At 44.6% G+C, this 23,726-nt stretch overlaps 7 protein-coding genes across 17 annotated transcripts; 4 read left to right on the top strand and 3 right to left on the bottom strand.

Annotated features, from left to right (window-relative positions):
* Positions 1–103: 103 nt before the first annotated feature.
* On the top strand, positions 104–3,412 carry Vang (Strabismus domain-containing protein Vang). The gene is made up of 2 exons (XM_017238440.3): positions 104–679; positions 747–3,412. Exons 1-2 carry the CDS (start codon positions 442–444, stop codon positions 2,249–2,251), a joined length of 1,743 nt encoding a protein of 580 aa, XP_017093929.2. The 5' UTR covers positions 104–441; the 3' UTR covers positions 2,252–3,412.
* Positions 3,413–3,763: 351 nt separating this feature from the next.
* Positions 3,764–6,560, bottom strand: Pgm2a (phosphoglucomutase 2). 3 transcript variants are annotated; one of them, XM_017238216.3, is made up of 4 exons: positions 6,469–6,560; positions 5,839–6,033; positions 5,678–5,779; positions 3,764–5,612 (listed from the first exon to the last, which is right to left on the bottom strand). In XM_017238216.3, the coding sequence occupies exons 2-4, from the start codon at positions 5,997–5,999 to the stop codon at positions 4,004–4,006; spliced, it is 1,872 nt and encodes a 623-aa protein (XP_017093705.1). In that variant the 5' UTR covers positions 6,000–6,033; positions 6,469–6,560; the 3' UTR covers positions 3,764–4,003. The 3 variants fall into 3 exon arrangements, with proteins under 3 accessions (XP_017093705.1, XP_017093703.1, XP_017093704.1); XM_017238214.3 differs by having other exon boundaries at positions 6,436–6,517; XM_017238215.3 differs by lacking the exon at positions 6,469–6,560 and adding an exon at positions 6,387–6,402.
* Positions 6,561–6,671: 111 nt separating this feature from the next.
* On the top strand, positions 6,672–14,009 carry Eaf (ELL-associated factor). Of its 4 annotated transcripts, none has more exons than XM_017238220.3 (8): positions 6,672–6,806; positions 7,597–8,536; positions 8,603–8,695; positions 11,614–11,752; positions 11,810–12,012; positions 12,077–12,164; positions 12,225–12,663; positions 12,733–14,009. In XM_017238220.3, exons 2-8 carry the CDS (start codon positions 8,410–8,412, stop codon positions 13,129–13,131), a joined length of 1,488 nt encoding a protein of 495 aa, XP_017093709.2. In that variant the 5' UTR covers positions 6,672–6,806; positions 7,597–8,409; the 3' UTR covers positions 13,132–14,009. The 4 variants fall into 4 exon arrangements, with proteins under 4 accessions (XP_017093709.2, XP_070134997.1, XP_070134998.1 ...); XM_070278896.1 differs by having other exon boundaries at positions 6,738–6,806; positions 7,592–8,536; XM_070278897.1 differs by having other exon boundaries at positions 6,778–6,871; positions 7,592–8,536.
* On the bottom strand, positions 9,334–11,061 carry LOC108123171 (uncharacterized). 2 transcript variants are annotated; one of them, XM_070278899.1, is made up of 3 exons: positions 10,906–11,061; positions 10,358–10,849; positions 9,334–10,295 (listed from the first exon to the last, which is right to left on the bottom strand). In XM_070278899.1, the coding sequence occupies exons 2-3, from the start codon at positions 10,383–10,385 to the stop codon at positions 9,373–9,375; spliced, it is 951 nt and encodes a 316-aa protein (XP_070135000.1). In that variant the 5' UTR covers positions 10,386–10,849; positions 10,906–11,061; the 3' UTR covers positions 9,334–9,372. The 2 variants fall into 2 exon arrangements, with proteins under 2 accessions (XP_070135000.1, XP_017093713.2); XM_017238224.3 differs by lacking the exon at positions 9,334–10,295 and having other exon boundaries at positions 10,385–10,849; positions 10,906–11,060.
* A 1,487-nt stretch (positions 14,010–15,496) lies between the features above and the next one.
* Glo1 (Glyoxalase 1) lies at positions 15,497–16,541 on the top strand. The gene is made up of 5 exons (XM_017237929.3): positions 15,497–15,669; positions 15,741–15,877; positions 15,964–16,050; positions 16,106–16,219; positions 16,278–16,541. Exons 1-5 carry the CDS (start codon positions 15,598–15,600, stop codon positions 16,402–16,404), a joined length of 537 nt encoding a protein of 178 aa, XP_017093418.2. The 5' UTR covers positions 15,497–15,597; the 3' UTR covers positions 16,405–16,541.
* Positions 16,542–16,961: 420 nt separating this feature from the next.
* On the top strand, positions 16,962–20,353 carry Gr43a (Gustatory receptor 43a). Of its 4 annotated transcripts, XM_017238423.3 has the most exons (9): positions 16,962–17,115; positions 17,172–17,226; positions 18,830–18,962; positions 19,027–19,189; positions 19,265–19,408; positions 19,462–19,602; positions 19,672–19,750; positions 19,807–20,158; positions 20,219–20,353. In XM_017238423.3, exons 1-9 carry the CDS (start codon positions 16,962–16,964, stop codon positions 20,279–20,281), a joined length of 1,284 nt encoding a protein of 427 aa, XP_017093912.2. In that variant the 3' UTR covers positions 20,282–20,353. The 4 variants fall into 4 exon arrangements, with proteins under 4 accessions (XP_017093912.2, XP_017093910.2, XP_017093911.2 ...); XM_017238421.3 differs by having other exon boundaries at positions 19,462–19,750; XM_017238422.3 differs by having other exon boundaries at positions 18,818–18,962; positions 19,462–19,750.
* Positions 20,303–23,700, bottom strand: Dhx15 (DEAH-box helicase 15). Of its 2 annotated transcripts, XM_017238419.3 has the most exons (7): positions 23,535–23,698; positions 22,652–23,472; positions 22,124–22,597; positions 21,794–22,057; positions 21,140–21,262; positions 20,725–21,078; positions 20,303–20,664 (listed from the first exon to the last, which is right to left on the bottom strand). In XM_017238419.3, the coding sequence occupies exons 1-7, from the start codon at positions 23,585–23,587 to the stop codon at positions 20,537–20,539; spliced, it is 2,217 nt and encodes a 738-aa protein (XP_017093908.1). In that variant the 5' UTR covers positions 23,588–23,698; the 3' UTR covers positions 20,303–20,536. The 2 variants fall into 2 exon arrangements, with proteins under 2 accessions (XP_017093908.1, XP_070134227.1); XM_070278126.1 differs by lacking the exons at positions 20,303–20,664; positions 20,725–21,078; positions 21,140–21,262 and adding an exon at positions 21,282–21,387 and having other exon boundaries at positions 23,535–23,700.
* Positions 23,701–23,726: the final 26 nt, after the last annotated feature.

Below are 23,726 nucleotides of genomic sequence, written 5' to 3'. Positions count from 1 at the left end.
CTTAAATTTATTAAATTTAACACGCATATTAATTGGGTTCCCCCTTAAATAGAATTCAAACCCGAAGTGTGAAAGGTGCCAGTGTTGAAAAATATTGCTGAAAAGTGTGACCTTAGGCACGGCGTTCGATGCGTCGGGGTGAAGCCAAGTCTAAAGAAAAAACAGAAAAAAAGGGAAAAGTGTCTGTGAAATCGCTAAAATGTTAACAAAATAATAGCGCGGATGGTAAATAGAGGCAATGTGCTGCAGGAATAGCTAGAGATACAAAAGATAACCGACCGAGAGGTATGCACTCCGCCCTGCATACCTGCATATAAAAAACCTGCTGCCGCGGCCGTAATTACAGTTAGACACTAAAATAGCTGCACGGTCAGGTTGTTGATAGGGGGGCTGCAAGCTAGCGAAGAGGGGGAACGGGAGCGGGGACTGCCCACGCACGCAATGGAAAACGAATCCGTGAAGTCGGAACATAGTGGACGCTCCAGACGCTCGCGGAACCATAATAACAACGGCGGGGGAGGAGGTGGCGGAGGAGGCAGCGTGAACAACGGCTACCACAGGGAGCGGGAGCGGGATAGGTCTCGCCATTCCCACCGCAGTACGCACTCTTCAAAGTCGGGAAAATCGGGATTTCAGCGCGGGGACATGGCTCCCTACCAAACCAGCGTTAATATGACAGGTGAGTCCACCACTCCCATTATCCCCAATTTGAATCTAAAGTAATACCTCCAACCATATCTGATTAGGTGATGAGAGTCGCGACGGCCAGGAGGTGATTGAGGTGCAGATCCTTCCGCAGGATGAGAACTGGGGCGAGAACACCACCGCAGTGACAGGAAACACCTCGGAGCAGAGCATCTCCATGGAGGACATCAACAACATGTGGCACCGCGAGAACGAGAAGGGATTCGGCTTTGCTTGTCGTCGCTACATGGAGTCTGGCTTTTGCTTCCTGCTCGGTTGCGCTGCGTTCTTCTCGCCGGTGGCCATGGTGGTGATGCCGCACGCCGGATTCTTCCCTTCCGCCTTCGACGATCCAGATCTCACGCAGACGGTACGCACCAAGCTACTAGCCTGCAGTGAACAGTGCAAGGGTCAGCTGGTTTCACTGGCCGCCAGGTTGTTGCTCCTAGCGATTGGTCTGTGGGCTGTTTTCATGCGCCGCACCTCGGCCAGCATGCCGAGAATTTTCCTGTACCGCGCTCTGGTTCTTCTGCTGGTCACTATTTGCACTTTTGCCTACTGGCTCTTCTACATCGTGCAGGTCACGAATGGGGCCAGGATCGTCGTAGAGACCGGTGGCTACGCCGTTGATTACAAGTCGCTGGTGAGTTACGCGACTAATTTCGTAGACACCTTGCTTTTCGTCCACTACGTGGCCGTGGTTCTGTTGGAGCTGCGCCACCAGCAGCCCAGCTACTATGTTAAAATCATCCGCTCCCCGGACGGAGTGTCGCGATCCTACATGCTGGGCCAGTTGAGCATCCAGCGGGCAGCCGTGTGGGTGCTGCAGCACTACTATGTGGACTTTCCCATCTTCAACCCGTATCTCGAACGCATACCCATCTCGGTCTCAAAGTCGCAGCGGAACAAGATATCGAACAGCTTCAAGTACTACGAGGTGGACGGAGTAAGCAACTCGCAGCAGCAGAGCCAGAGCCGGGCCGTCCTGGCGGCCAACGCTCGTCGTCGTGATTCCTCGCACAACGAGCGCTTCTACGAGGAGCACGAGTACGAGCGCCGGGTTAAGAAGCGTCGCGCCCGTCTCATCACCGCCGCAGAGGAGGCCTTCACCCACATCAAACGCATCCACAACGAACCCGCTCCGGCCCTGCCCCTCGATCCCCAGGAAGCCGCAGCCGCTGTGTTTCCCTCCATGGCCAGGGCTCTGCAGAAGTATCTGCGAGTGACGCGACAGCAGCCACGACACACCTTCGAGAGCATCCTGAAACACTTGGCCCATTGCCTGAAGCACGACCTGTCGCCGCGTGCCTTCCTGGAGCCGTATCTGACCGAGTCGCCAGTCATGCAGAGCGAGAAGGAGCGTCGCTGGGTGCAGTCCTGGTCGCTCATCTGCGACGATATTGTGTCCCGACCGATCAGCAACGAGTGCACCTTCCAGCTCATCCAAAACGACGTCTCGCTAATGGTCACCGTGCACAAGCTGCCGCACTTCAACCTGGCCGAGGAGGTGGTGGATCCCAAGAGTAACAAATTTGTACTTAAGCTGAACTCTGAAACCTCCGTATGACACCACCACAACGCCCCGCCCCCGACTATAACGCCCACTCACAGCAACCAGACGCAGTCCTCGTACCTCCATGTGTTTGTGTGAGACTCCTATGTCCTATTATCCATTCTAACTTTTTATTTCTTTTATCTCGAAGCTTTGAAACAATCAATCGTCTATTTAGATTCAGTATTTCGATGTCAATTTTATAATCATTGATAGAACCGGTGAATCAAGAGAAGATTCCTCCACCCTATGCCCAGGATATCATCTAAAAATACTCAAAATTCCAGTATATCACATCCTAGACCGACTCGAACACATATCACATGTCCCCTTTTTAAGAAAACATGACTTGAAAGTTCCCAAAGTATTAATTATAAGAATGAGGAGGGTTCATCATATCAACTCTTCAATGCTGCTCTTTTATACACACTTTTTATTTTAGGAAATATTTAGTGTAAAGTTGTGCTTATAACGAGCGATATATCTTATTTACCGATTATCGCAATAGCCTTAAGATATTCCAAATGGAATTTTAGATAAGATTCGGACTTGCGCCAAGAGTGGAGCGACCACTTCTGGCGCGACTCGCTAGAATTAAACCGACGCACATTTTAAGCCGAAACCTAAAGGTCCTGATCGAACTCCTCTGCCAAGATGAGATTAGGACTAGAACTCGAATGAAACCGTTGACAAATACATACTTTAAGCAAAGAGACTGCCTGAACATATGCATTTTATAAACAAAACACAGATTGCCAAGAGCCGCCCGCAGGCATAGCAACTCATTTATACAAAAAACAAGTGTATTTTTAGAAGCGAAATTTTAGTGATAAGGACCCGATTATATATATACACATATACATACACGTTCCAGTGAATCCAATCTAAACGATATATGCTATAACCTATTTACAAAACTAATTAAATACACCTTCTGCTTGAGGTTTGATTTTATTATCGTTTTCTAGCTAATGCTTCTTGCCGAAGTACTCCTCCTCTATTGCCGTTCTGTAGCAATTAATTAAAGCAATTGGGTAGCCAGTCCCTATATATTAAAGCTAATATTTATATTAACTAACCAACTGTAACTGTTGTAACCTGTACTTGATCTGTACTTAGTCTATGGAGGATGCCCTAAAATATAATAAACTGAAACCCCTTTTTTAACAGCTTTAACTAAGCGAGCTTCTTTCTTGATTTCTTGATCTTGACGCAAATGGAGGAAATATAAATGAAAACAGTCTTATCAGCTATGAGACTTCCTCGAATGATTTACCATACCGATTTCCTAATTCGACACAATCAAGTTCAATGGATTTAATCGCCGATCAATCACTTTGCGAAATGGAGGGATTCGGATTCATCCAATCGCTGACACTCCAGTTCCCCGAGATAACCATAACAAGGGCAATTAATTCGAGTGTGGTCTGACTTGCCAGCCCCACCTCGCATTTCAAAAGATAACAATAGAACCGAAAACGTGGTTCCTCAGCCTATTTTTGTTTTGGGTGCGGAGCACAATACGAATGTGGTTTCTAGTGCCTGGTGTCGGTGTTGCGTTTATTTACATACTTTTATAAATATGCCCCTAGTGTAAATAGAAAACGTAACAGTTGGTTATCAATAAGTAGCTACTAGTTAACAGCATGGCCCGCTGTTGCTTTTTGGCTTGTGCATGAGTGCTATCCGTATCCAAATAATATCATTTTAGCCAGGTCTAATCGCTAAAAGATCGTCAGAGCTTCCGCTAGCTGGGCAGCCGTCGGCCTAATCCTTCTTTCGCTGCAGACCGTTCTTGGTTGGCTCGTAGAACTCCTCGACAGTGGCCTCGACCATGATCTTCAGTGTGCTGCTCAGCTTGTTCCAATTCTTCTCCTCCGGTTTGCCGCACATCTCGGCGTAGTACTTCATCTTCGGTTCGGTGCCGCTGGTCCGCAGGGTGATCACAGCTCCGTTTTTGAACGTGAACGTGATCATCTGTGAGCTGCTGCTGGTCGGCAGAGTGGCCTTCTTGTCGGGTGTGCTGCTGTCGTAGCCGGTGTGGAGATCGCGGATGCTCTCGATCTCGTACTCGCCGTTCATGATGCTCGTCGGATAGGTGTCCGCCTGGCCATCGTCCCAGTTCCGAAGCCGCTCGAAAATCTTCTCAATGAGCGGCGGACACCGGCAGATGACATACGAACAGATGGATGTGTGGTAGCCGTATGTCTCGTATATGTCCCGCAGCTTCTCCTCCAACGTCATGCACTGGGTGCAGCGCAAGTAGCAAGCCATGGTGGCGACATGGGTGGCAGCGCTGACGCCGTCCTTGTCCAGGACGGCAGTGCCAACCATAAACCCGATGGCCTCCTCGAAGGCGAACAATACAGTCTTGCCAGCCTGCTCCTGCTCGATGGCCTTGTTGCCCATCCACTTGAAGCCGGTCAGGGTGTCGAAGAAGGTGAAGCCTTCGCGCTCGGCCATGGCTTTGAGGATCTTCGAGCTGACCGTGCTGGATATCATCACACAGTTGGAAACATCGCAATCGGGGACGGTCATTTTGTAGAACTCCAGACTCCACCAGCCGAGCAAGGCGCCCACCTCATTGCCGCTAAACAACCTGTAGCTACCGTCCTCGCGCCGTACAGCCACCGCCAAGCGGTCTGCATCCGGATCGTTGGCCAGAATAACTTCGCTGTTGCTCTGCTTTGCGGTCTTTATCGCCAAGTCCAGCGAAGTCTTGCCCTCCTCGGGATTGGGCATGGGCGTGGTGGGGAACTCTGGGTCCGGTTCCTGTTGCTCGCAAACCGAGATGAACGGCGGGAAGTTGGTCCGCTTGAACGCCGTCTTCACAAAATCATAGCCCACTCCATGCATTGCCGTATAGGTAAATGTGATGGGACACCGCCCATTAATCTCCAGCAGGTTGCACGGGAACTTCTTCTTGAGATGGTCGAAGTAGGGCGGCACCACAATGTCATAGGGGTCATTCAATTGAGTGTTGGAGCACATCGCAGAGTCATCCCACGCCCCGCTCATGGGTTCTAGATTCTCCATAATGGCATCCTGAATTCCTGCATCATGAGGTGGTATTATCTGTGCTCCATTGGACCAGTAAACCTTGTAGCCGTTGTCCTCCTTGGGGTTGTGAGAGGCAGTCACCATTACGCCAGCCAAGCACTGCAATCGCAATATGGCGTACGGAACCATGGGTGTGGCCACAACGCGCTTAAAGAGCCACACCTTGAATTCGTTGCTCAGGAATACGATGGCGGATAATTCAGCAAACCGGTGGCTGTTGTAGCGTCCATCGTACCCGAAGACAATGCCACGATTGGTCCAATCCTCCGGATTCGGGTACTGCTCCTTTAAATATTTACACAGACCCTGGGCCGTTCTGGAAATGGGAGACACATACGTTACGTTTCAAGGGCACTCCCAAGGAGAAAGAGAAACACTTACTGAACTACCACCAGCTCGTTCATTGAATCAAAGCCAGCTCGCATACAGGCCCGTAATCCCGCCGTGCCAAACGTTATGCGGTTGCACAGTCTCTTGCGCAGCCTGCTCAGGGATAAGAATTGAGATTAGAAGATGGTCCACCCTAGATGTTTTAGACTTACGTATCCCAGTCGCTGGCACGAACTGCATCCATGATTTGGCAGGCGGTGCTAGGACACTTGTCCCAGCGTATCCACCTGCGTATTTGATTGTCCAGCTCCGGGTCGCCCGAGAGCGCCATGTTCTTGATCTCGCATTGCATCTGGCCCAGCGGCTGACACATGGTGGCTAACTAATCACACAGACCGAAGACCGCACTGCAGAAAATGTATAAATTCGGAATTTAGATCAGAACGCCGAACGAACAAAGTGAAAGGAAAGGAAAAAGCTAGCAGTTGCTTTCTGACAGTCACAGCCCCCGGAAACAACAGAAAGCACACTGAGCTGTCGATCCAAACAGGTCGGTCATTGGCGATCGACTGGGGGTTCTAGAGTTCTTCAAACTGATAATGATTTCCGAGCCACAAAGTATCTCTCACAACCTACACTTGTGTGTATACAACAAAAACATACAAACATATGTATACATGCGTATCTGCGCAACCACGTTCAGGATTTTAGCGGAAATGCGAATTCTGTAGGCGCAGATACAATGGGGGATTCCATGTACCTGTTGGATTGTTTTTCGTTCTATTGAATTTTGAGATCTGCCTATTTACCTGGCTACCTCCCTGTTTAGGAACAGAGATTACCTGGAAAAAGTCGCCGCTAGAGATGGCCTACTTCATAATCCTCGAGAACTTTCCAGCACTGTTTTTTTGCTAGAGGTGGAAGCACATTGATCTAGGGGACTTTCTTTTTATATGGAAGACTAGATAAAAAATAAATCTATAAACAAAATGATTATAATTGGATAAAAGTTTCCTTTTTAAATCAATGTTTTAGTTACTATGGTTAAAAACATCGATGATATTTACGCTGTTATCGATGGTTCTCTCTCCCTCCACTTTCCGCCCCAACTATTCGGCTCCAACGGCCAATGGTCACACTGGTTGTAAATTTGGACGTGTTACTGCTTCGTGTAAATAATGTAAGCCAATATTGTGCGGGAGCCAGGCTTTATTGAACTGTGTGTGCTTTATTTGAACTGCACTGGTTGGTGTGATCCGAAAAGCGGCTGAGATAGCTTCTGTGGAAAGCGTAGAGCACGACCACTGGTGCGCCCGAACACACACACGCGCAACGCTCACCTATAGGCAGATATTTTTCGTCTACGTTTCAATTCGATTTTCGGAAATTTCACCTTTGCGTTGCTGTTTTTTTTTTTTTCGGCTATTGAAACTTGTTTTCAGCTGTGCCCGCCCCTGTCCCCGACCCGCCCCTTACCACACGACGTTTGCAGCCGCTCACTTTTTAATTTGCTTACGTATTACGTGTGACGGTGTGCGTGTAGGTAGGTTTTGCTGGAAATTAATGCCAATTTGCTGTGCAAATGCAGAAGCTGGCACAATTTCACGCACCTCCAGCTCCAGCTGCAGCTGAAGCCCCAACCTCGCCACCCTTCCTCTGTGGCAGCTCGAATTAGGCAAAGAAGTCTCCTGGCCACCGTCACGCGTGGGCCATTGTATGCGTGTGGGTGGGTTCTTGCTAAAAATATACCCCATATCGGATCGGTTCGGTGAATAATAGCAAACCGCATTTGAATCGGAGTGGAGCTATTCGAATGTGTGTCACTAGAGGGCCCAAAGCAGCAGGTGCAAGTGCTGCATTGCTGCACGTGTGTATGTGTGTGTGTTCGTGTCGCAAACATATGGAGAAATGTCTGGCTGAAAAAAAAAAATATGTACATTTTATAAAATTATGCATTCTTTGCAGAACAGTGTCTCGGCCCCACTCCCCAGCACCAGTGGAATGAGAAGAGAAAAGGCTATACGCCTTGCCCAAATCAGAATCAGAAGATAATATACTCCAGCCACGACGACGTCACCAAATGACAAATGTAGCATCGCAGACTCACCAGCCGCCCTGAGGAATAGGAAAGTTTCCAGAGGTTAAACCGAACCCGCACCGAACCGTTGGCCAGCGTCTGTTTCCTCGCTCCTGTCTCCACCCCTTTATTTTTATTTTCACCGTTCGAGAGGGTGTTCTCTTAGTTTTCGGCGTGCAACACTTTTTTCGCGTCCGTGTGGAAAAGTCGTTGCATCGTTCGAACTGGACAGCACCTCGAACAGCATACGGCCGCAAAAATTCCTAAATCCACGGGCACCAAGCTGCAGCGTCTCAAGGCCAAGGCGGCTGCGAGTCAACACTACGGCAGCAGTTACCGAAAGTCCAGCAAAAGTACCTCCTCAGCGAGCAGCAGTGGGAATATCGGAAGCGGAGATCCCAGTTTTGGAACCCAAAGCGTCTCCAATTATCAACGCGGTGGCGGTGCCGAGGAGCGTAACTTTGCTGCGACGTCGGCGCTGGCGGCGGCAGCAGCTGCAGCCACAGACGCGGCCGAGAAGTCATATCAATATAGTAGCAACAACAACAACATTAACAACAACCACAACAATTATCAAAAGTCTAACTACACCAGTGCCAATTACAATACAAACAACAACAACTATAACCACCCTCAGACCGCCACCATCCTGCCTTATCAGTCCCATCATCTATCGTCGTCTTCGTCGCAGAACAACAACACAACGATGATAATGACCAAACAGAAGAACACACTGGCCGAGCGCCTCAACATCGGGGAGGAGGTGCGGGAGCTGAAGCTGGGGGCCACCTTCAACCCGAAGAACACGTCGACAGCATTTCACACAATCAAATGTAAGTTTTGCACCTTAATTCACCTCCATTCCACGATATTAATGCAAAAAATGATGCTCTTGCCAGATGACTTTAAGCCAGCGAGTGTGGATACCAGCCGGATGGCATCTGTCGACGTTGGCTCCAACAATCAAGTTACTGTTATCGTGCCAAATTCAGGTGAGTCTCCAATGGAATACCCCAAGCACTTGGGAGACAAGAACTCTGTCAGTAATGTTGCTTCAAGCAGATATATATCATATTTGGAGAGCTTAGATGACATAATTCCATGATGGTATAGTTTATTAACATAAATCCACTCCTCGGCACTCTTTATAGCCAGAAATTAGTTGCCTACCCTGTGCATCAGATGGTTTAAAGTTTAAACAAAAGACTGGAATGGGGCGGTGAAGGGTGTTCCCGGCCAGCTCTTGAGGAGAGAAACTAAATTACATCAGGTCAGGCAGCCAAATGCAGCCAAGCGTTCAAGTTTTTCCATATACTCGCATTATTTTGCCATGCTCTTTGTGGCCAGACTTGGGTCTGTTGTTGTTGTTGGTGGACTTCATTGGGGCCGACTTGGCTTGTGTAACGCTTCGTTGATTGCTAGCGCCGAGCAGTCGAAGAGTTCAGCGGTGGCGACGACAGTAATAGCGGCATTTGGTCAAGTGTGGGTATGGTATGGAAGTGGTGCGGTAACTTTGCAATCGTAAGCGAACGGGTGCAGTCGAAACTTCCCATGTAGATTATAGATTCTATTATATCTAGTTAGATTATAGAGTTAAAGAATTATATTAAAGACTATAAGGGACTTTGGGTTATATATAATACAATTTAATATTTATTCTTTGGGTCTATCAATTTTTTTTGGATTTTACCTTTAAACCTACATTTATTTTATTAACATTTATATTTTTGTTGACCTGGTTCTTCTCCTTCACGTTGAAGGAATTCAATATATCAGCTATTATGCAATTTTTGTTGGATTTACTCCTGAATAGAGGCATTTCTTGGAAGAAGGTCTTTTCAGGCTCTGAATCCACTGATCTTTTCAGTCGAAGAGATCCTGAACCACCTGCACCGCCTGCGCCACCTAGACCTCCTGTGCCGCCCTTACCTCCAGAACCGCCTGCACCACCTGGTCCACCTGGGGGTCCCACAGGAAGCCTTTGTTTGGCCGCAGAGTACATTTTTAATTCTGCATTAATTCTGCATTTCTTGCTGTTCCTTTTTTTACACCACTTCCTTATTTTGATTGTCTTTCTGGGAGTTATTACACATCCTGGTGAGCATGGTCCTCCAGGGCCACCGGGTCCTCCAGGTCCTCCTGGTCCACCTGGGCCTCCTGGACCCCCTGGACCACCTGGCATTCCAGGTCCACCGGGACCTCCAGGGCCGCCGGGCCCCCCAGGTCCATAAGGCCCGCCAGGTCCTCCCGGTCCGTTTGGGCCTCCAGGGCCACCAGGTCCTCCTGGCGTTCCAGGCGCTCCACAAGTATCCGGTGGACGGGTGGGTATTTCTGATAGAACTGATGGTCTCTCACGGTTTCTAGAAGTTGTATCGCATATTTTCAAGAGAAGCTTTTGCAGATCTGCCATGGTCTGCTTGGAAGAGCTCTTCTCGGCCTGTTTGACCCTTCTCTTGGCCTCCACCAGCTGGGCACTGACTACTGGATCGGCCGTTCCTTTGAGAGAGTAATCGGCAATTTCCCGGTAGATCCTGTCCTTTAGCCTTATGGCGTCTTTCCCCAGGTATCCCAGGGCCAAGGGCAGGAACATGCCTTTCGGGGGAGTGGGAGGTAAAGATCGGACTGGACTTGATCCGGAGAGAGAATCTACTTACCGTAGACAAAAGTTGCACAAAACGTCATGCTTGCTGCTACCGCACTACTAATAGCTTTTATTTCACACCAGCTATGTCCAATTCATGACGAATCGACATTTCACGGCTTAATCGACTATTAAACTTTATTATCCAGATGCCAAGGTCGATCACCTCACAGTTTCATGTCCTTCAGAACGTCCTGCACCATAGTATCCGCCTTATTCTCTGCCGCCGTCCTTCCCAAGCCAACCATTTTGGCAGCATTCCGGCTTACTTCCTTCAGGTTCTTAACTAAGGTGGTCTCTGCATTTCTCAAATCTTGCCCGACGTCTCGTTGTTGGAGGAACTTGGTCATGGCATCTGCGACTCCTTCCGCCCACACCCGTGTGTTTGTGTACTTTTCGTGGAAGTATCCTGAAAGTGCGTCCTTAAGAATATCGTACCAATTTTTGGTCTCCTTGGGAGCAGTTGTGGGAGCTGGATACGCTGCTGAATGGGCCACAAGCAGGACTGAAAATGTCATAATTTTAAGAAATATATCTTTAACTTTTTTAAGACAGACTCACCTAGAATTAGAGCAGCCGGGTGCATTTTAGTTTATGTTTCTTAGATTAGATTTATTGTTCCCAAGAAGCTGCTTTTATAGCTGCCATTGGTATGAAATTAAAATTAGTTTAAAATGCTAATGTTTCACCAACAGCCATTAAATATTTAACCATAAAGCTTTTATTTTTAATAGTACAACCAGAACTAATAGGATTTAAAGGAGATCTTAAAGAAATTCCATTGTCTTTGAAACTTTAAAGTGAGATTGAATATTTATTTCTTTATAATTAAGTTATGGGTTCAACAATGATGATAGATCAGGAAGAGTTTTGTTTGGAACCAAGAATCCCGTAGCTATTTCAAGAAGATTCACATACGTCATGAGTTTGGCGCTGGCATTCTTCATTCTGTGACCGGTCCTATTCAATATGTCCGATTTTAATTCCAAAATAGACTCGGCCACGTCCCAAAAAAAAGATATAATCGGACATACATCAGTTACATGAAGGAATATTATAACTAAATATTTTTATGATAATTTAAATATTTTAGACAATAGTTATTCAGAAGAAACTTACTAGATAACATGAATAACAACTGCATTGTGAATCAGAACTGAGTAAAATATTTTATTAAGAAACTAAACGGCCTAAAAGTAAATATTTATAATCTCTTAGTGCCATAGATAATTGTTTCGTTACTCTTAATACCCTGTATTTATTTTACAGAAAGTTCCGGTGTGCCTCATACAGTTTATAAGGGTAATCAGAGGGAGCATGCTAAGGAGTGCTTGATGATCTATGACAAGGAGACGGGTGCTATCACAATCGAGAAGTTGAATCACAATATTCAAGTCAAGAAAACGAGGTAATGCCTGCTTCTCATAATTTATATAAATCTTTTCTAATGTAATTGGATTTCCAGGAGTGAGATATCGAGCAAAACAAACCATCTGCCTCCTCAGAATGTGGCCATCATGCAGGGCCAACAGGTCAGCAACGGCTCTGGACCCTCAACGAACGCAGCTTCCGGGCATGGGCCTGGCTCGGCACCCAAGCTTGAGAACAGCACCATGCGAGTCACGTCAAAGACGAAGGTTTCAACGGGCAGTCGCCGCAATAATATAAGTAAGTAAACCATAACCCGAAAGGGGGAAAATAATACAACTTCTGTTTATTTTTTTCATTGCAGTTGATTTCAAGCCTCGAAATTCGCCGATGCAGCAAAGTTCTCCTTCGAGACCAGCGGTTATCCATCGAAGTCCACAATCCGCGCCAGCGTATGTCTAAAATCCTATTCCCATTTGGGAAACCAAACTTATTGCGTATTTCCCTTTCAGTTGGGATGCCAACAATGCTCAACAAACGCTGCCCAGCATTCCCATGATAACCGATGACGACGATTTCGGGCTGAGAGCGGCCCTCCATAATGGCTCCCAGGCGAATACTTCAGGCTCCTCAACCGGCTCGGCTGTGGGCCAGTCTGATTACGGATCTGCTTCCTCGTCTTCGCACATGGGTAAGCAGCGGCAGGCACCCCATCACGGACATGCCAAGCGCCAACAGCGCTCCAGTCCGCCGATGGCTCAGCAACAGCCGAACTTTGGCCGCAACTACAACGGTGGCAACAACTACGCACAACAGCAGCCACACGAGCAGCAGCGACCTTCCCCCTACGGACAACAGCATGGCAACAGCATGCCCATGGACCTGGATTCGTCCAGGGATCATGAGTTGACTTCAAAGTCCGTTGCCCAAGCTGCAGCAGCTCTGGAGCAGGTGAATATCTTTAGCCACATTGGATCATATTATGAATGAAGTACTAATCCGGTTCTTGGTTGTTTGCAGCAAATTGGTGGCGCTCTTAGTGCCTCCAGTTCCAGCTCCGAATCTGACTCTAGCGACAGTGATAGCGGCAGTGATTCCGACGATAGCACTGAGGATGACCGCCCTAACCAGCAACAGCAGCAGCATCAACACCAACAAAAAGCTGCCCAAATGCATCAACAGCAGCAGCAGCAACACTTTAACCAGTTACCCAATCTGGGACTGGGCTCCATATCGCCATCCTACGGTAACAATCATCACCAGCAGCAGTCGCGCCACCATCCCCACCAGCAACAGCAACAGCAGCAGCAGCAGAAACAACAGTCTGGCATTTATGCGTCCAACGGTGGCTTTCCGAACGATTTGCTACAAAATGATTTACAACTGTCCTCAAATTCGTCCGATGAGGACGACGATTAGCTATGTTGGTTATCATCTAAATTGCCTTTATTTGACAGAACCAACGACAAGAAACAAATCTATTGATATTCTGTTTATATGCGTGTAACTAAGTTGTAATTATTGAGTGGTGAATTTACTTGCTAGTGAAATTTTTATAAATAAATTATTAGTTGTAATCATGATGTACCGAAAAATATATGAATTACTTTTAAAGACCCATATGAAGGGCCGGTTTATCGAGTCTCTTCGAGTAAGATGGGACTCGAAAAACCGGCCCAACATACAAAATGGAAAACGAATCATACAAACCCTCAACCTAAAGATTAACTTTTGGCAACCATTTATCAATGTATTCATATTTATTTCAAAGGTTTTCCTAAATTGCACGCGAAAACCCATTTATCAGAAACAACTCTTACACATAATCGTTAAGTTAACATAAAAATCACGGATAATTGCCATTAATTCCGTGCTTTAATTTAAGCCTTGAGTTACTTTGATTATTCGGACTAAAAAAAAGAAGGGAAACTGGAACTTTAGTGTAACGTTCATATCGACATCCCTCTTATTTGCTTTTCTATTCAGGTTTAATTCTATCATTTTCAATTGATTTGGTATTGTTATGGACATATAATGACTATTATTTAATGTTCAGCTTCGATTTATTTGTTAGTTTTGTATATGTATATTACTACGACATTATTTAGCTCCATATTATTATAATTATTAGTTAAAAATTTGTGCGGTATGAAGACATTTATGTTTCTAGCTCATGTTTTATTTGAATTTAATTGAAATTCTTTAATTATTTTTTAATAGCTATTATGATTTTGTTATACGCTTGCAATAGTTAAAAGCAACGAAAAAAAAATAAAAATAAATGTGAAACAAAGAAACCGACCTGGTGAAAACCATTTTATTTTGTAAAAAAAAAAGATAACCTTCCCCTTCTATACACAAGGAATTTGTTAAAAGTGGCTTAAATCAAGGCCAAAATACTACGGTGTTGGCCAATGTTTTCCTCTTTGACTATCACGGACGTCCACTTAGGATTCGTTTAATCAAGACTATGATTTGTATCTTGAGAATCATTTGCCGAGACAACAATAAATTGTATTTATAAAGTACCATCCACAAGTAAAACGACCAATATCTGAGCAACCGTCAGAACGAAATGGAGATAATACCGATTAATTTTTGTATAATATACAAACACGAGAGTATATCTAGGTATATTGATATCTATTTGTGGTGAAAGAAACGGGGTCTTTTGGACTTGATAACTTGAAAACACATCCATAGCAGCACTAAACATAAAAAAAACAAATTCTAATCAAAAACCACAACATGGTTCAAATAATCGTAAGCCCATACATATTCAAAGAACTTGGAAATAGTTATAAGGCAACTTTCCGAAAAATTCCCAAAAAGGCCTAAAGTCACAATGATATAGAGCGAAATAGCGTAATTACTAATTAGTAAGTCAATATTTAGGATTAAGCACACTACTTGACATTAAAACACAAATATTTTTTCAGTTGAAGTACTTGTAAAGGAACAAACCTACAAAAAATAAATCACGAAAATTACATTCAAAGATTTTACCAATGCATTTTTTATTGTTATTAGTAAGATATTATAGTTTAATTTTAATTCCCTGATTAAGTCAGCTAGGGCTTCGATTTTTTTGGACTGGGAAGTAGACTATAGGGGTTGGGTAAATTTATTGGGTTTGGGTTGGGGTTTCAAAATATTGGGTTTCTTTGGTATTATGTTTTTTAAAAGGGCCTACAGAAACTAAAAATTTAAAAGCAACATTTATATGACTAATTAAATTATTTTTAGTTATATAACGCTCACAAAAGATACTTAAAATATAATTGAGTAGGCTACTTATTTTTATAAAAGAAGTATTTAAATATTAATACTTATTAATGTTTCTAGAAAGTAGACTAGAAGTAGAAGTAGATATTTGGATCTTAAACAAGATTTAACACAAGATTTAACGATAATTTTTATGGCTTAATCAATTATTTTACTAAGTAAAGATTCTTTAAAAGATTTATTATGATTTATTATGATAAGTCAAATTTAAAAAGTAAATCAGTACAGAAATCGGAATCGGTACACCTTCATTTAAAAAAATTAAAATTATATATTTCAAAAAAGAATAAATGAAACACTGAACTCTGAACTTAGTTATAGCGCATAAATTAATTAAGTGAATTAAAAAAATTGTATATCTAACCTTATTTACAAAGAAAACTTATAAGTTTGTGATAGAACAGAGAAATTTAAAATGTTGCATGCAACAGTTTATAAAGTATTGCATAATTCCAAAAAAAAATGACGTTTCTTAACACAGAAAAGCACATTATAAGCACATACGCGTTCTTATCCAACACTTCTGGACAAACCATAATTTACCTCACCGGATTTAAGCTTATTTCAACAGGTGTTTCATAAATAGCAAAAACCCTTGAAATGGGCGACGTTACGGGTCTCAGCAATGCCGAAGCCGATGAGCTGTGCCAAAAGCCAGAGGCATCAACCAAGGTAAGGTTCTAATTGGTTCTAAAAGACCTTGAGGAAAAGCCAATAACACTCGAGACTCGTACACGCTGCAGGACTTTTTGTTTCAACAAACTATGTACCGCATCAAGGACCCACGCCGGTCCTTGCCCTTCTACACTGGTGTCCTTGGCATGACACTCTTGGTGAAGCTGGACTTCCCGGAGGCAAAGTTCTCGCTGTACTTCATGGGGTAAGGTTATACCGGGCGCTTATCTGCATACGTGCTGCGATAGCTTACCTATTGATTGTTTTATTTGCCCTTCATGTATCCCACAGATACGAGAACCCCGCTGATGTACCCAAGGATCCCAAAGAGCGACGCAGCTGGGCCATGAGCCGCAAGGCCACCATTGAACTGACCCAGTAAGGAATGGCCTCTGTGTATTTAAGCCTTTAACCTTTCTGATAAATTTTTTAGCAATTGGGGCACTGAAAGCGATCCGGATCAAAGCTATCACACCGGAAACAGCGATCCACGGGGTTTTGGACACATTGGACTCATGGTACCGGACGTATACGCCGCCTGCCAACGGTATAGCTCACAAAATCCTTCATCTGCTTAAAATTGAGGCAACACTTTTCTCTCACAGCTTCCAGGAGCTAGGCGTTGAGTTTATCAAGAAACCCGATGACGGCCGTATGAAGGGCTTGGCTTTCATCAAGGACCCAGACGGCTATTGGATTGAGATCTTCAACGCCCACAGTGTCCCGAATTAGAAAAGCACCACCACTTTCTACTATTACTAAATGTGTACACATCACTGTTCCTTAATTGCCCGCTCTTACATCTAAGCTGTAAAGTGGAGGCTTCTGAGAAGAGTCGTTAAAATATACATGCGAAAGACCAACAATAACTGTATGGACTTGGGCTTTGGGGAACCCCCTGTCGCAGCTGTTGCAACTTCTCGAATTGGGGTCCGAAATAATTGGCTCCTGTGTCCTTTTACCGGGTTGGTATTTTCACACGCTAATTATTATTTACATCGTGGACAGCCGCGCTTTTTGATAAGCAAATGTGTTACCTGGTCGCGCCCGGTGGGTGGGGGGGTGTTTGCCCAGACGGGCCTGCGGGCTGCTCGTGTCCTGTGAGTACGGACTCGGAGGGATGGGGCTGGTGGAGTTGGCTAGCCACTAATAATAGTCAAATATGGGAGCGCATTATTTGTTTGGTGTCGAATATGGCGTTTTACAATTTAAGTTCAGGTATTTGCCGGATCGCGAACAGTTCTCGTCCGGAGGTCGGACTGCTCAAAAGTTCTCGGTCGGGAATCAAGATGGAAATATCGGAGCCCAGCATCGGAGTCTTTTATATCAGCAAAATGCTGGCCCTTGCCCCTTACGCTACCCATCGTAACACCAAGGGACAAGTGGAGATCCGGCGTAGTTGGCTTTTTACCATCTACTCTGCAATGTTTACGGTGGCCTTGGGTAAGTCTATGGAATGGAGGGCTTTTCCTGGTTTTCCAATAGTACCTCTTCAACAGTTTGCCTCACCTATAGAGGCCTCCTATTTGATGCCAATTCCGAAACTCCTGTACGGTAAGTACTCCGCACCCCATTGTGCAAATATTTTTGTGTTTTCGATAAAGTACACCAAGTATTTTTTCTTAAATTCTTTTATTTTCTTTATCAAAATAATAACATATAATAACCTTAAATGAACCGATTCATTTGACAGTCGTTAGGATACAAAAAATCCGAGTTTACCTAATTAAATTAACGACACCCACGATACATTGCCTAAACACAATATTGATCCGAAAAAATTATTTGTTTGATTTCCTACCTTTGTTGTCACAACACCTTTGTGACTGCAGATGATATACTGTGTTTGGGGGGTACTTATAGGCCTCAATTTCATACACATATTATGTAGTATGTATATACATAGCCCCAATGAAATAAATATATTTGACAGATAAAACATTCGATGAGTATAGAATAGATATAAAGATACCAAGAAATTTTAATAACTTGGGAAAGTAGAGTACAACCCCTAGCGAAAGCTATATCTTGGACAATTGTCATCGGATCCATAAACGGAATACCTTAAACGATTTGTAGATAGATTCTCCACAAATCTGCATCAAAACCTAGAAACTTATTTTTCGATCGATTTTTTTTCAATTTTTCTGATCGACCCCCTCTGAAATTTTGGGAAATCGAGGAGTATGATAATTTGGCCCACTGCGAAAGCCATATCTTGGACAATTTTAATCGGATCCATAAACGGAATACCTTAAACGATTTGTAGATAGATTCTCCACAAATCTGCATCAAAACCTAGAAACTTATTTTTCGATCGATTTTTTTTCAATTTTTCTGATCGACCCCCTCTGAAATTTTGGGAAATCGAGGAGTATGATAATTTGGCCCACTGCGAAAGCCATATCTTGGACAATTTTAATCGGATCCATAAACGGAATACCTTAAACGATTTGTAGATAGATTCTCCACAAATCTGCATCAAAACCTAGAAACTTATTTTTCGATCGATTTTTTTTCAATTTTTCTGATCGACCCCCTCTGAAATTTTGGGAAATCGAGGAGTATGATAATTTGGCCCCACTGCGAAAGCCATATCTTGGACAATTTTCATCGGATCCATAAACGGAATACCTTAAACGATTTGTGGATAGATTCTCCACAAATCTGCATCAAAACCTTGATACTTAATTTTGGATCGATTTTTTTTCAATTTTTCTGATGGACCCCCTCTGAAATTTTGGGAAATCGAGGAGTATGATAATTTGGCCCCACTGCGAAAGCCATATCTTGGACAATTTTCATCGGATCCATAAACGGAATACCTTAAACGATTTGTGGATAGATTCTCCAAAAATCTGCATCAAAACCTTGATACTTAATTTTGGATCGATTTTTTTTCAATTTTTCTGATGAAATGATAGAATCGGAGAGTATTTGTATTTTAGTTAGTGCGTACTTTCTTGTATATAATTTATATAATACAATTATATTATAACCCTCACATTACTTATTACCTTTTTAACCTACACTGTACAAAATAATTGATGTAAAGTTACCACCTTTAATACCTTCCGTACACCGTCTATCCTCACCTTTTAATTGCTCTGACCAACTTCAACAAAACCAATCGACAAATCAAAAGTGCATCTTTTAGAATGAAGTCGGCAACATCGAAGGTGGTGACAGCCTTGGACGTGTCCGTGGTCGTCATGGCTATTTTATCGGGTGTGTACTGTGGACTCTTCAGTCTGAAGGACACCTTAGAGCTGAACGAGCGCCTAAACAAGGTGAAATTCCACGTGAATCTTGACTATCTTTTCAGTTTTCTTTAATGAGACCTCCAATCCTTAGATCGACAATACTTTGAATGCTTACAACAACCTCAAGAGGGACCGATGGAGGGCTCTGGGAATGGCTTTGGCCTCTCTGATAGCCATATCCTTGCTGATTGGACTTGATGTTGGAACTTGGGTGCGGATCGCCCAAGAGATGAATATACCGCATTCGGATACAGGTATTTGAATTGTTATCAAAAATTAGTTACATTCTTATACATATATATTTCTTTAATTATTTAACTGATTTTCAGAACTCAATGTGCATTGGTATATACCCTTCTATAGTCTCTACTTTATCCTAACTGCTCTGCAAATTAATTTTGCAAACACGGCTTATGGTCTGGGCAGGCGCTTTGGACGCCTAAACCTGATGCTCACCAGCAGTTTCCTTGGAGGTAATGGGTCCATGAAACACCTTAAAACAATCTTAACCAAGTCCCTTTCGCAGATTCCAAGGACTCTAACGCGGGAAAAGCCCGCAAGGTGAGCACCGTAAAGACCATCAGCATGAATCCTTTAGCTATGCCCGCAACCCTCCACTCCAGCCTTACCAAGCTGAATAGCGAGTCCCTGCCCAGTGTATCCGCAGGTGAACAAAAAACAGCCGCACACAGTCTGATACTCAACGTGGAGTTACTCAAACTGGTTCCTTTTCCAGCCAAGAACAAGGGGCTGCTCATCAAGGCGATGGCCGACAGTCATGAGTCGTTGGGCAAGTGCGTCCACCTGCTCTCCAAGTAGGTTTATCTGAATCCTTCTATGTTGAGATTGTCACTATCTTGTTTTCTAACAGCTCCTTTGGTATAGCCGTGCTTTTTATCCTGGTGTCCTGCCTGCTGCATCTGGTGGCCACCGCCTACTTCCTCTTTCTGGAGCTCCTCAGCAAGCGGGACAACGGCTACTTGTGGGTTCAAATGCTCTGGATAGTGTTTCACTTTTTGCGCCTGCTGATGGTTGTGGAGCCGTGTCACTTGGCTGCCCGAGAGTCGCGCAAGACCATACAGATTGTGTGCGAGATCGAGAGGAAGGTGCATGAACCCATTCTGGCGGAGGCTGTGAAGAAGTTCTGGCAGCAACTATTGGTAGTGGACGCTGACTTTTCGGCCTGTGGTCTGTGTCGAGTCAACCGAACGATCCTGACGTCGGTAAAGTATTGAAAGATATATAAACCATATAGACTTCTTAAAGCGCAATTCCTTCTCCAGTTTGCGTCGGCCATAGCAACCTATCTGGTCATCCTCATTCAGTTTCAAAGAACCAACGGCTGAAGGCTGACAGCAGGACTGGAGTTATTTTATAAAAAGATGCTTTTCTTTATTTTGACTACTAACTAAACGGGGTTCGTGGATATTAAAGTTCAGTAGATGCTCGTGTCTATGTGCTTAGGATTAAATTTAGCAAACAATAAAAAGCAAAACAGTTCATCTTTATCCTTATGTGTGACCGAAAAGTATCTCTGGAGCTTCCAAACCCCCAATCCCCTCCCTTAGGCGCCCCAAGCGCTGAATCAGCGGTCGGTGAAATTAGAATCCCTTCTGGTACTGTTTAGTCTCCATTCGTTGCTGCAGCAGCTCAAGTTGGCGCTTGGCCTCGCACTGGGGGAAGTTGTTTAAATCGTAGTATTGCGGTGCCAGGCTCAGAAGCCACTCAGCTGTAAACAAAAAATTAAATAAATAAATATAAAGGTCTAAAATGACTCATGACTACTCACGCTTTACGTCCGTCACTGTGCGAATATAGTTTTTGGTCGTCAGGACGAACTCATTGTAGATGACCCAGTCGGGCTTATGGTCCAAGCAAGTTGACGGATGAAGCTGTACGTTCTGGTTGTCTTTTATGGTCAAATAATGTCCGGTGCGCTCCAGGTGAGCCACCTGCATGAAAAAGCCCTGGACAAGGGCCTTTCGTATGTTTACGTAGTAGTCCTTCGAGGTGAACTCGGTGCTGGTGCGCCGCAGATTGAAACGATCCATGATCCTAGCCAGTTGCTGGCGGACATTGTCGGCACTCTTCAGAGAACGGAAGTTAATGAAGTTCTCGTAGCACCAATTGGCATCTTCGTTGCCTGAAATATTGCACATCTTTTAGTTTGTTACGATTTTAATATCTAATAGCTTGTTACTTACTCTGCTTGAAAGCATGGTAGACATTCAGCAAGGTCAGATGATCACCATCAATGTGGGCAAAGCGCATCTTGGCCTCATCGGCTGCCTTTTTGGCCTCGTTGGGTCGGACAAAGCATTGTGGCACTTTATTTTGGCACGTTTAAATTGGTTTGTTTTCGATTAAGCGCAAGTTCAAAACAATTTTCATATTGGGGCTTATATAAACAAATAGATTGTGCTCACTCTTTGTCAGCTAGGCAATCTAGGAGCTTGATTCAAAGATTGGTTGCATTCGTGAGTTGCAATTGCGTTTGGAATTACTTAATTCATTACATGTCATTCATTTAATAAAGCAAGAGGAGCCACAAAGCATTCCATATAAATGATTACGTGACTGAATACTTCAACGCATGTGCAACTTTTGTTTCGGGTTGGATGCAAAGAACAAATAAATTGAACAAACTTTTTCCTTTGCACTTAAACTTATACTTAAATTCCTCTAAGCTAACTGATAATTTCAATTTAATTTTCAAATAAAAATGTAATGGGTTCGAGTTTTCTTGAAAGATTTTTTTAGAGAGAAGCAACTGATGGAACAATTGGTTTCCTCTAAAACCTAAACTGTTTCCTAACCTTAAAGGTAAGCTCTTATCATAGCTTTTTATATCATCTCACCCGACAACATCGCGGTAATAGAAAGGATTTCATTGGAACAGTTGTGCTGACAACTGGCAATCAGCATCTTAGCCAACTGGGGATCCAGGGGGAACTCTGACATTACAGCACCCAAATCTGTCAGGTTTCCGTCATCGTCTAAGGCAGCCAGGTAGTTGAGCAACTCCAGGGCACGCATGAGGGTCTCCGGTGCCGGGGGGTCCATAAAATCAAAGTGCACCAGATCGTCAATACCCAGTTTCTTTAGCTGAAGGACAACGGTTCCTAAATATCCGAAAATAAGTCAAGTATAAGCCACAAATATAATAAAATACTTTCAATGAGACTTACCCAAGTTGGAGCGAAGAATTTCGGGATACGTGTTGTCCTGCATCTCATTTTTAAAAGCATTCTCCGTGTAGAGACGGAAGCACTTTCCCGGACGCGTACGACCAGCACGACCCGCTCGCTGCTGTGCCGAAGCCTTGGAGATGGGAGAGACCAGAAGACTCTCCACACGGATTCTGGGATTATAAACCTTCTGTTTAGCAAATCCCGGGTCTATGACAAACACTACTCCGTCGATGGTCAGAGATGTTTCAGCAATGTTGGTGGACACCACCACCTTACGCCCGATGGCGCCGTTGGCATTGGGAGGCGGGGCCGACTCGAAGATGCGCTGCTGCAAATTGGGTGGTAGCGTCGAGTAAAGGGGAATGCATTTCAGTTCTCCAATTTCCGATCCAAGATTGTCGATTTCACGTTTAATGCGCTTGCAGGCTTCTTCAATTTCCTCCTGACCCGTAAGAAACATGAGAATGTCGCCTATAAATGGAAAAATTATTAAGTAAAGCCTTTTCGGAACAAAGGTATTCGTACCTTCAATTTCCTCGCACATGTGGATCTGGATAACAGTACGAATGGCAGCTTCCAGATAGTCTCTCTCCGGCTCTGGGGTGTAGAAGATTTCTACTGGATGCGTGCGTCCTGGCACGTTCATCAGCGGGGCATTGTCAAAGTACTGCTGGAACTTGCCAGCATCAAGGGTGGCGGACATGACAACTAATTTAAGGTCATTGCGCTGGCGGATCACCTCCTTAAGCACGCCCATCAGGATGTCGGTGGCCAAAGTACGTTCGTGAGCCTCGTCGAGCAGGATTACCTGGTACTGTTCTAGCATGGGATCGGACATGGCCTCTCGGAGCAGCATACCGTCGGTCATGTACTTCAGCAAGGTTTTGGCTGAAGAGCAGTCCTCAAATCGAATGGAATAGCCGACCTCTTCCCCCAGGTTGACGTCCATTTCCTCAGAGACACGCTGCGCTACGGACATGGCTGCCACCCTACGGGGCTGGGTGCAGGAGACGCCCTTCCTGCCCTTGCTGACAGCAAAATCCACGCACCACTGAGGGATCTGTGTGGTCTTACCGGACCCCGTCTCTCCTACCAGTACGATGCACTGGTGCTGGCTAAGCAGCCGCATGAAGTCTGCCTGATACTCAAACACCGGCAGGGTTATGCGCTTCTTGTACAGGTTTTGGTACCGCACTGAGTACGGCTTGTTGGTCAGCGGGTTAATGGTCGGTGGTTGCTTGTTGGGCACAAATCCGCCAAGGATCTGGGCCACTGTCCCGGCCGCAGACGTAGCTGCTGCTGATGCTCCTGCCGAAGAAGACGAGGGAGCCGACGCTTCCTTTCCTCTGTTTGGTGGAAGAGAAAGGCTTATTATTGGCGTCCCAACGGCTAGAATAGTGACACTCACTTTTTCAGCTTGCTGCCATAGGTCTCACCCACTTCGATGCGACGCTTCGACATGTTGTTGGTCCACGAATGTACTTATATCAACAAATTAAGAGTTTTCGCACAAAGACAACACGCGCTGAAAAAACAACGTGAAAATGATTAGGGATGGACTATTGTGGCCTGGGTCCGGCTCTTCTGAATCAGAGAAAGT

This window comes from Drosophila bipectinata, chromosome 2R (genome assembly GCF_030179905.1).
Source record: "Drosophila bipectinata strain 14024-0381.07 chromosome 2R, DbipHiC1v2, whole genome shotgun sequence".
Classification (NCBI taxonomy): domain Eukaryota; kingdom Metazoa; phylum Arthropoda; class Insecta; order Diptera; family Drosophilidae; genus Drosophila; species Drosophila bipectinata.
The sequence above is the reverse complement of the archived record's forward strand: the minus strand, read 5'-3'. Positions and strand labels throughout refer to the sequence as shown.

Excerpts from the sequence above, each read along its gene's own strand:
- Vang (XM_017238440.3), top strand. The coding sequence starts at position 442 with ATGGAAAACGAATCCGTGAAGTCGGAACATAGTGGACGCTCCAGACGC. Across the intron at positions 680-746 it reads AACCAGCGTTAATATGACAG|GTGATGAGAGTCGCGACGGC; the intron begins GTGAGTCCACCA and ends ATATCTGATTAG.
- Pgm2a (XM_017238216.3), bottom strand. The coding sequence starts at position 5,999 with ATGTGTCAGCCGCTGGGCCAGATGCAATGCGAGATCAAGAACATGGCG. Across the intron at positions 5,780-5,838 it reads CGTGCCAGCGACTGGGATAC|GCTGCGCAAGAGACTGTGCA; the intron begins GTAAGTCTAAAA and ends ATCCCTGAGCAG. Across the intron at positions 5,613-5,677 it reads AACGAGCTGGTGGTAGTTCA|AACGGCCCAGGGTCTGTGTA; the intron begins GTAAGTGTTTCT and ends TCCCATTTCCAG.
- Eaf (XM_017238220.3), top strand. The coding sequence starts at position 8,410 with ATGATAATGACCAAACAGAAGAACACACTGGCCGAGCGCCTCAACATC. Across the intron at positions 11,753-11,809 it reads ATTCAAGTCAAGAAAACGAG|GAGTGAGATATCGAGCAAAA; the intron begins GTAATGCCTGCT and ends TTGGATTTCCAG. Across the intron at positions 12,664-12,732 it reads CTGCAGCAGCTCTGGAGCAG|CAAATTGGTGGCGCTCTTAG; the intron begins GTGAATATCTTT and ends GGTTGTTTGCAG.
- LOC108123171 (XM_070278899.1), bottom strand. The coding sequence starts at position 10,385 with ATGACGTTTTGTGCAACTTTTGTCTACG. Across the intron at positions 10,296-10,357 it reads TTGTGCAACTTTTGTCTACG|GCATGTTCCTGCCCTTGGCC; the intron begins GTAAGTAGATTC and ends CTCCCCCGAAAG.
- Glo1 (XM_017237929.3), top strand. The coding sequence starts at position 15,598 with ATGGGCGACGTTACGGGTCTCAGCAATGCCGAAGCCGATGAGCTGTGC. Across the intron at positions 16,051-16,105 it reads GCCACCATTGAACTGACCCA|CAATTGGGGCACTGAAAGCG; the intron begins GTAAGGAATGGC and ends TAAATTTTTTAG. Across the intron at positions 16,220-16,277 it reads GTATACGCCGCCTGCCAACG|CTTCCAGGAGCTAGGCGTTG; the intron begins GTATAGCTCACA and ends TTTCTCTCACAG.
- Gr43a (XM_017238422.3), top strand. The coding sequence starts at position 16,962 with ATGGAAATATCGGAGCCCAGCATCGGAGTCTTTTATATCAGCAAAATG. Across the intron at positions 19,751-19,806 it reads TGCGTCCACCTGCTCTCCAA|CTCCTTTGGTATAGCCGTGC; the intron begins GTAGGTTTATCT and ends GTTTTCTAACAG. Across the intron at positions 20,159-20,218 it reads ACCGAACGATCCTGACGTCG|TTTGCGTCGGCCATAGCAAC; the intron begins GTAAAGTATTGA and ends TTCCTTCTCCAG.
- Dhx15 (XM_017238419.3), bottom strand. The coding sequence starts at position 23,587 with ATGTCGAAGCGTCGCATCGAAGTGGGTGAGACCTATGGCAGCAAGCTG. Across the intron at positions 23,473-23,534 it reads TATGGCAGCAAGCTGAAAAA|AGGAAAGGAAGCGTCGGCTC; the intron begins GTGAGTGTCACT and ends TCCACCAAACAG. Across the intron at positions 21,079-21,139 it reads CTACCATGCTTTCAAGCAGA|GCAACGAAGATGCCAATTGG; the intron begins GTAAGTAACAAG and ends GCAATATTTCAG.